Source organism: Pundamilia nyererei, unplaced genomic scaffold, assembly GCF_000239375.1.
Source record: "Pundamilia nyererei isolate P.nyererei 1_Seehausen unplaced genomic scaffold, PunNye1.0 scaffold00173, whole genome shotgun sequence".
NCBI classification, from domain to species: Eukaryota; Metazoa; Chordata; class Actinopteri; order Cichliformes; family Cichlidae; genus Pundamilia; species Pundamilia nyererei.
In genome coordinates this window covers 863,032-872,530 of record NW_005187574.1, presented here as the reverse complement: position 1 = coordinate 872,530, position 9,499 = coordinate 863,032, and the positions used below count along the sequence as shown (strand labels likewise).

General features: G+C 42.0%; 2 protein-coding genes across 2 annotated transcripts in view; both read right to left on the bottom strand.

Annotated features, from left to right (window-relative positions):
- The window catches only part of psma3 (proteasome 20S subunit alpha 3), a 9,271-nt gene extending 5,775 nt beyond the window's left edge, over positions 1-3,496 (bottom strand). The window contains 4 exon segments of the mRNA XM_005746135.1: positions 874-1,042; positions 2,096-2,219; positions 2,423-2,505; positions 3,380-3,496. Coding sequence (XP_005746192.1) covers positions 874-1,042; positions 2,096-2,219; positions 2,423-2,505; positions 3,380-3,400 — 397 coding nt within the window. The 5' untranslated portion in view covers positions 3,401-3,496.
- Positions 3,497-5,344: 1,848 nt separating this feature from the next.
- Positions 5,345-9,499, bottom strand: part of snx6 (sorting nexin 6) — a 7,461-nt gene continuing 3,306 nt past the window's right edge. Inside the window, exons 5-14 of the mRNA XM_005746131.1 lie at positions 8,922-9,043; positions 8,709-8,832; positions 8,422-8,517; positions 8,228-8,333; positions 7,972-8,047; positions 7,780-7,819; positions 7,602-7,688; positions 7,359-7,518; positions 7,181-7,266; positions 5,345-6,975 (exon numbers count right to left, since the gene is read on the bottom strand). Of these exons, the coding sequence (XP_005746188.1) occupies positions 6,922-6,975; positions 7,181-7,266; positions 7,359-7,518; positions 7,602-7,688; positions 7,780-7,819; positions 7,972-8,047; positions 8,228-8,333; positions 8,422-8,517; positions 8,709-8,832; positions 8,922-9,043 (951 nt within the window). The 3' untranslated portion in view covers positions 5,345-6,921. The remainder of the gene's footprint in view (positions 6,976-7,180; positions 7,267-7,358; positions 7,519-7,601; positions 7,689-7,779; positions 7,820-7,971; positions 8,048-8,227; positions 8,334-8,421; positions 8,518-8,708; positions 8,833-8,921; positions 9,044-9,499) is intronic.

The window sequence follows — 9,499 nt, the reverse complement described above, 5'->3', positions numbered from 1 at the left end:
GTGAAAATACCTCGTTGATGCCAAAAGGTCATTTCAACCAAGCTACATTCAACTACAGCAGATGAGTTAAAGCAGCACAAGCCCACACCAGATGCCACTCCTGTCAGCTACGGACAGGAAGCTGGGGCTCCAATCAAATCAAAGTGGCTCACCTTATTAGCCAATAGGAGGGAAGTGTTGCCTGGTGAAGTGTGAACATATGTTTCACTTTAATTTATGCTCTCTCATGTGCGCGCTTATTACTTGCTGTGATTCGATGCCTCAACACTGATTTCCTAGCTCAGCTGATCAGTAGCTATTAGGGGACAAAACAGTTTTTGCCCAACTGCAAAGTCCATGTCCTTGACAACAATCTGGAGCATTTATAAGTTTGATTCTGTGTTTCCTCAGGTGGTTGCTATAATACAGAACAAGAACATTAGAATACAGAAGAACTGACAAAGACTTTTTAAGCTTCCAGGCACGGCCGTTTAACACATCGATCCATGGAAAATACACTGTTCCTCCAAGCATCCATGCTAGTAACATAGCTGCATGTCACATGATACAGCAGAGGAGCAGTTTTTAACTTTTTTCTTGTACAACCTGGAGTTTCAGACATTTGGCTGCAGAGCCACATGTGACTCTTTGCCCATCTTCAGTGGCTCCCTGTGGCTTTACCAAAATAACTAGACAAATATGAATACGGCTTATTGTGTAACATTTGAAATGTTTATCCATCACTGTTGTGACCTTTTACATTTTCTTACTTTCAAACTGAATAAGCTACGATTCCAAAGATCCTGTTTTATTAGTAACATATAATTACTGTTTATTTTACAGCTGGAATTTCATGAATAACACTTTATTTTACTATTATTATAATGACAATACAAAATTAAAATACCCGATCATAGAGAAAAAAATGGTAACAAAAGACAACAGGAAGCTGATGCGTTACCTTCAGGGGAATGTCGTGTCCATAGTTTGATCTGAAGTTAGAAGCTTCTTCTCTGGCAACTTCAGCGAGTGAGCGAGCATCAGCTAATAGGCCAGCTACTGCCTGTTGAGAGAGAAGCTTTACTTACACATATTCATGTCACAATAAGTCTGTGAACACACAAAATAAAATGTTTCACAAACAGAACGTGGTGACCATTTCAGAAAGTGATATCCTGCAATTTCCAGGTACAAACATCTCTAAGTGAGACGGTGAGCTGCGGATGGAGCGGGCCAGAAGAAACAGCGTTTCGGTCTCATCGAAAGCTTCAGTATGTTCAGCATCTTCAACATCCAAGAGATCATTTGGATCGCAGACTGGAGCAGCTAGGGATCGAACCACCTTCAGATTAGTAGATGACCTGCTCCACCTCCTGAGCTCCTGCTACACCATTTATCCATCTATCACAACCAGTTGTGATAGAGCGAGCTATTGTAGCTCAAACTGCAGAAACAGTTCATGCTGGTTCTGATACATGCTGAGCACATCCCCTGCTCAAAGTGCCGGCCATGGGCATGTGAGCATCAGAAGCGGACCACGGTTCTTTTACACCACGTGGCTGGCTGGGATAGTGCGCATGGTTTCCCTGGGAACACCTGGCACCAGCATACACTACGGGAAAAAGGGAAGCTGGCAGAGGCAGTGTGACGCTTTGGGCGAACTTTGGGTCCTACCCTCTACAGCACCTTTTCCACTACTAACTACTCAAATCAACTCACCATGGCTTGCCACGATTCAGATCAACGGGTTTTCCATTACAATCAATTACCACCTAATGTGCATGGTCGTTGTCATAGCAACGCATGTCCCGCGATATAATTAACGCTACAACAAAGGTTGATATCAAGAATATAGCTGCTGCTCGCTCACACAGCAAAAACCATCAAGCTGGTGCTGCAGACACCAAGTTAGCCAAGACAGCTGAAAGCTTATCACTTTGTGTCAAAGGTTGTCTTTTTAGTCTGGTCTATGAGGCAATGTCGCTTTTGACACTATCCAAAACAAAAAAAGAAAAACAAAGATGAGCATGAGGACAGGTTTCTTTGCGCACCGATGCACACATTTATGTAGCACACTGAATAGACCTGAAATGTTTTTGACGGCTTGTGTGGTTACCATGCCAATGTGTCTGTCGATGTTAAAGATGCGTTTGTTGGAGCCCTCCTCGTACAGTTTAGACAGGACTAGCTTCTCCACCCCGAACACCACCCCATCCTTACAGCGGATTCCAATGGCTGTGCTGAACATCACAACATGGAGACATACTTGAACATTTGATCATGACATGTCTGGAAACTAATCAGAATTATTAGCACCATTAGCACTCTGGGTTAAGAAGTCAGTTGGTTATCAACACTGTAGAAAAACAATTGTTTCTTCATATTTACCCACCACATCACATTCAGCGGGGTCTGGTTTTAGTTTAAAAACATAGAGACTGACCTGCTGTTCTCTACAGCCTTCATGGCATACTCCACCTGAAACACTCGACCATCTGGAGAGAAGGTTGAGGCCGACAGGTCATACTGCAAGACAAAACAGAAATAGCAGCTTCCAATATTAAACTAACTACTGATATTAGTAGCTGGAAAGGACAGGTATATAATCAAACTCACACTTTCATGTGGCCTTAAAGTTTTAATTAATTAAAAAAGAGGGATGACTGACTTGTAGTCTAAAATCATTTGCCCAACTGCCAAAACATGTGCAAAATATATTCAGGGACTGTATACCTGAACCCTCTGAGGAATAACCCCAGACTTAGCTTGGTGTGTTGGTAGAATTCAGGAAACTAAAGTATATTTCATTCTTTGTGTGAACTGGACTACTTATATTCACTTTCACCTCAGGTGCACCAAACACCTCATTGGTACCCTGTTATCTGACAGTAGCAAGGTAAATGTTTATGTTTTAAAAAAATAAAGTTTTTTGTTTTTTTAGAAAACCTTTGTTAAATAAAATGAAGCCCAGTGATAAAAAGTTACTCTTCTCATAGAGAGAATTTAGCTGGCACGCAATTCTGAGTCATTCTGAATCCAGTTTGATGGAGGCTAACATCTAAACACACAAATATCGTGAATTCCTGTAATTACAGTGATAAAACGGATAATTAACGCCACAGTAGAAAGCTTTTTTAATCCTTATAAATTGTTAAATTGACAAAAAAATCCTGAATCGGGACTAAATTAAACTACTTTCGATTTCAGTTTAGCTTCTGTTAGCAGGCCTCATTGTGACTCAGCAGGCTAACACTCTAGCTAGCTGCAGACTGAACTGAATGAACATAATTTGAACTATAAAAGCAGAATATTTTCCGGAAAACAGGACTAAAGACAGACTCATAAACGTACGAGTGTACGTAAGTTAAAGCTTCTTCTCAAAAAGCCCTGAAACACTCACCCCAGTCCCGATAGAGCTCATTTTAATACCGACTGTAAATTCTATGCATAGGTCCCATAAAGCGCTCTCAAACCACTCTTCCGGTGCCTCCTCACGCGTTTCACACAAACTTCCGGTGACAGCCTTTTACAATAAAAGCTTAAGTTACATTAAATATAGTTTTTAAAGCACCACGGTTAGGTGTATTTAAAAAATAAATGTCTGACAGATGATAGCTAGATATGGCATGGCGCTGTAGTGATTCATAGACTCAAGATGAAATAGTGAAAATAAATAAGTAAGCATTTCTGGAGGATTTTAAATACATTTAAGTAAATTGTACGTGGTTTTAAATATTTTTTTTTAGCAAAAGATTATCTTATATTACAACAAACTCAGATGAAGATTTTTATTTACCATCTAATCTTTGTAAACCATAAGATAAGATAAGATGCTGTGAAGGGGATTTTCTTATTCAAAGAAACAACTCTACAATCATCCATCCATTCATTCTAGTCTTCTCTGGTCTTTTTTTTTTTAAATCCTTTTTAAGAATTGTTTGGGAATTTGCCCATTCCTAAAGTTCTTTCTATCGCTCTGATAAGTTTCTTTTGGTTTTTGTCAACCAAATCTCTTTGACTTTGGACCTCATATTAAGAGTTTCAGTGAAAAATTATCAAATGCAAGTTCAGCAGTTGGACTAAATTCCAAGTCTGTATTTTTCGGCTTGTATTGGGCTGAAGCAATAACAGCTGAGTTCATGTAACACTGATTTCTATGACAAGCTGGTGCAGTCTACATGTGGTTTGTGGACTTGGAGAAGGCATTCGACCGTGTCCCTCGGTCGAATGCACCTGTGGGAGGTGCTTCGGGAGTATGGGGCGGTAACCCTATCCTGGGCAGGGTGAACTGTTCCCTTTTTGCTCTACTCATAGGGCTCTTTTGAATTACTTTTTGTCTGGTCCCTCACCAGGCAAGATAGACCCTGGTGGATTTTGATTGTTTGAGCCAGGGTTTTTAGGTGCCTGCTCTCAAAGGCAGTAAATTGTTTTATTTGACTGGATCATTATTTTCATTAAGTTGAAGCTCCAAGAATTGAATTTGTTTTTATAAAATTTCAGTTTGATTTTTGTAACAGGCTTTAAATCTTATGCTGGCACTAGCTTGGCCAATATTCAGACTAGACATTTATTTTCGTTTCAACATATCTGAAAAATTCAGCATCTGCCATGATTAGTGCCTCTGTTCTGCCTTTCAGTCCAGGTTTCTCCAGTAGGATTTCTTGATATCGACCACTTCATCTATCTGACGACATGTACAGGAGGATGCACTGGTGCGCCTGTACATGTCGTGCAGGGACCTGTCCTTCCGTATTGCTTCCTCTTCTTGCTCCCCTCTTTCCTGGGTTTCTGCTGCCTGAGATGTTCAGTAATAGGTCAATACAGTAATCTGATGTATTCATTGGTCTGCTTCATGGATTCTGGCCACCTTCCGTCCACTTAGCGTAAGGGTGCTGGATTTGGGTTGAAACTCTCCCAGCATGGTAAGGAGCCTTCTTGTCTTGATGTGAGTGACTTCTATCGCCTCCTTTGGCCAGCTTATTCTCCCAGCAGGGTACCTGACGATCGGCAGGGTGCAGATGATTGCTCAGATCTTGTTCTTCCCATTAAGACGTGTCTGACTTCCAGAAATCCTACCAGTGACTGGACAAAGCTGGACTGAAAGACAGGCCAGAGACACTGATCATGGCAGCACAGGATCCATACCGGCTGGGGTCTGCCACACCAGGTAAGACGACAGGTGCAGGGTGTGCAAAGGTACCTCTCAGACAATCCAGCAGGAGGGTGCAAGACGGGCATACATGGAACGCCATAAACGTGAGCATAGAAGTCCCGAGGTCAAAATGGGACACGCCCTATTTATTTCGTTTATATTATGATGGATACAAATATTATGTCTAACCAATAAAAACAAGTTGTTCAGAGATTATTTGTAAGAAAACTGTAAAGTTTTATTGAGTCTCAGTACGATCAGGGTGGATTACAGACCTGCTGAAGTTTAAACAACTAAAATGTTGTGAATTTCATAATCATCTTTTATTATTTTTGTTTCCTTCTTGAATCAGCAGAAGCAGCTTTGGTCACACAAGATTGAAAAACATTCGTATACAGTTCATTAAAAAATAGGGATAAGAACAGAAACTGTTTTCATTTGGTGACTTAACTTTTTCTTTTCAATGACCCATGAGGAGCCACCGATCAGCGTTAAGGCAAACAGAAGCTCCGCTTTCGATTAGAGTGACAAACGTCTGATAAGTGAACAAAGAATCTACAATGAGTGATGAAGATCGTTAGCGTTCATTAGTCAACTAATACAAACATGTACAAGTTTGTGTTTGTTTTTCTATAGTGAATTTACACTTTAACAGGAACAGAGAACTGGACTCAAAACGCCGTCACACAGCAGTAGCAGCGCCACAGGAAGTCGATACACATTAAGATCCCCCTGGACACACAAGCGCCACCAAAATAAACAGAACCGAAGAGGCAGAAAATGCAAACGGCAAATCAACAGGTGAGGCCATGTGTGGCACAAAAATAACACAGCGCACACACACTTGTCTTTTACTGACTACTTTTGTCTGTTTTTGAGTCTTTAAACTTTCAAAGTCAAAACATGAATCTTGTTTCCAGGTTCGTTAAAACACTGATAGAAGTTCAATGAACAGCTACTAACCAGACACTGTGGTCGACTGAGGGTTTTTTAGAGCACAAAAAAAATTAAAACCCCCACTAATAGGAGTGCAATGCATCACAATACAAGCCAACAGTAATACAACTGTCTGATTTTTCCTTCTCTGGTTAAAGCAGTAAGCTTGTTGAGCTAAAGTTATGCTGCTGTGCACTAAATAAGACTCAAAAAAGACAGAAGCGGCCTTGAGATGGAGGCTGGTCACCAGCAGAGACAAACTTGGACCCGTGAGTACAGATGCAGCAGACCGGGTCAGTATGCCCTCCTAGGAGTCACATTCACTTGTTTCTCTTTTGACCTAAAATCTTTATTTACGTTTTGAAAAGGTGACAATTTTAGACTGAATCTGGTTTATTTAACTTCACAAATTTACAAAAAGCACAGAATGTCCAATCATATCCAGTTATAGCAGAATCAGACTGAAACCACAGAAACAGCTAATTTATTAGGACCTCTGAGGGAGCAGTCTTACTCTGCTGGTTATGGTGGCTCAGTAGGGCCAGTACAGGCGCTGCAAACCAGGCAAAAGAACAGTAGGACCAATACTTATGCTGCTTGAGAAAGAGGAAGATGATGAACAGGACTCGGGGCATTAAACAAAAACAAGAAAAAAGACTGTCTTGTTAGTGATGATGACAACAGACTTCCTGTCTTTTTTATTTCAGACTCTTTCTATTTGTCTCCAGGTCCAGTTATCTTGGCGTCGGTTTTCTGTCCTTGCAGGTTTCACCCATGTGACGGGATTGTCCAGCTGGAAATGGGCGGGACAGAAGCCAGGGGGCATCCAGCTGGATGTATGCAGTATCAAACAGTTAAGTGTTTCCTTTCAGGATGCCCAGACAGCCCTGCAGCAGCTGGAGGTTCCCCTGCAGGTGAGACACGGTAATAGGTAAATGGACTGGTTCTTGTGAAGTGCTTAATACTACAAGGATGCAGACTGGAGAGGCCAGCCAACCTTTCAATCAAGAAGGCAGCCTGCTCCTCTCCTACACTACAGCCACCTCACATAATGAGATCAGACACTCAGCTGAAATGCTCTTTTAACGGCTGGTTTCTCTGTATACTCAGTACCTTGGCGTGTTTGAGCTCAAGCTCGGCCAGCTCCACCAGGTTCTTCCTGAAGGCTGCCACTCGCCTCGTCTTAAAGTCTATGAGCTCTGTTTGGAGAAGAATGCACTGTGAAAGCAGACCGCACACACATCCAACACTCCTTCACCTGTACGCTGACATAGGAGGAACAAAAAATGACCTTGCTTGGCAGACTCTGAGATTTTCTCAAACTTGTGGCAGCAAAGCTGCTGACTGGTCTCAGCCTGCAGAACATCTCTGTTTTTGGCCCGAGCCTTATCTAGAGCCTTGTTAGCGTTCTCATAGTCGACCAAAGCCCGACTCCTCCGGTACAAGAGATCCTGCGAGGGGAGACATCATCACATTAACTGCGATATTTAACAAAGCCAGTTTTTTAACTGGTGACTTCAACTGTCAATCAGACCTTTGCAGCCTGTGACTCCCTCAAATAATATTTCAGCAGGTCGGCCAGCTTCAGGTCTTCATCTGCTGCAATGCGAGCTTCAATTTTCTGTTTAAAAAACCCCCCAAACATGGTCCCAACATTAGAGTTACTGGGGTAATAAGATAACAAGGCAAACTCCAAATGTGATCAGACATACCCGAGTTTTCTCGAACAACTCTGACACTTTGAGGAAGAACCTTAAGGAAGAAAAAGGCAACAAAAGAACAAGACAGATGTGATGCAGGTATGTTTACAACCTGGCTCTGTTCAGGACCAAATACAAGTGTTAGCAAAAATCATCACATGAAGGCAGCTCCAGGTCAAGTTCAAAGACAACATTTGTTCATACTTGCAGAGGTCTGTGGAGTCCTGTGTTCCTAATGTGTAGAGAGATGAGGCAATTCTGTTGATGTCATCAGCAGCATCTAAACAGAAAACAAATACGCGGACATCAGCGTCACACAGTTTTCCTTCATATAAAACTCCAAGTCTCTGTTCAATGAATTACTCGAGACTCTAACACAAGCCCTGAACCTGAGCTTTCAGCTCATGCCACAGACGCAAACATCACTTACAAAAGTAAAAGGCATTTAAAAGATTCTTACTTTTGTGTGATCGGATCATTCTGTCAGACTTGGCTGAAGCATCCTTGACTCTGTTGTGATATTCCAACAGAAACGTCTTCTCGTGCTCAAAGAAATCATCCACATCCTACAGGTGCAAAAACAGCAACTATCAATAAAGAGAAAACATGGAAACCACATTTGATTGAGGTGGAAACTAGTTCCTGGGTCTTCACCTTGACTCCAGCCACCAAGACACCATCTGCCGACTTCACCACATTTTTAAAGAAATCTTCCAGTTTCTCCTTCTTGTTCTTCCCTCGTACACTCAGCTTTTGGCAACAAGACATGAAAAAGAAAAGAAAGATGAACAACACAGAGTTAGCAGGTATAGAACACCTCCGTTTTCTGTCGACCTGCTTGTTATTCCTAGGAGCACCACGAGGTGCTGTGCTGACTGACGACTGGCTCTTCGAGCTGCTCAGAAATCCTAAAAATGAAATGAATCCGGTGTGATACTTACATCCTGGTTATACTCCAGGAAGACATGGAAATTGAGGTCTTTCCTGAGCACAGGGTGAGCCGCCACACGACATAAGAAGACCTCATGCATGGCTACGGTTTTCTTAAAGATGGCAAGGTACTCTCTGTGCAACAACACAAAAAGGGGCGATGTGGTGATTAATCCAGCAGGTCAAACAACTATGAGGACAACAACTGCTGTGTGCTCACTCACGCCTCGAGCTCCTGCTTCATCTTTGTGAACTCCTCTTTAGTCATGGATCCCTCGCCCTCGCCCAGCTTCTGCAGCTTCTCTCTGGATGCATCAAAGTCTGGTCTTGGAGGTGCTGGGGGGATCTGCAACAACACGCATACGGCTCTACACTGAAGCCAGCTCACACTCTTTCTGGCCTCTGATGCAGGTTTGATAACTCGGTTGCACGTGCCTGTCTGCTCTTTTGCTAGTGGCGATGTAAGCTGGCCCATCAGTTTCCAGATACTGAAATATGTCGTTCAGATACTTGTACAGGCAGATGTTAAATCTGTCACTGCCAGATAACTAAATTTAACAGAGAATTTGGCAGGTTAAGACTAGGAACCCTCTTACTAACGTCCTGGGCCTTTTCTCTTTTGCTCTGCCTACAAATAGAAACCTTTCTTGGGTAAGAACTATTGTGCGTCTTGCCTGCGTCTGTTTACTTGTTCTTTTCAAACTTGAGCCTCATTTATTTATATTCTGATAGAAATATGGGAAGCAAGCAGAGCGATTCGAACGTGCAAACAGAAATTAAAATATAATAAATAAGAAAAAAA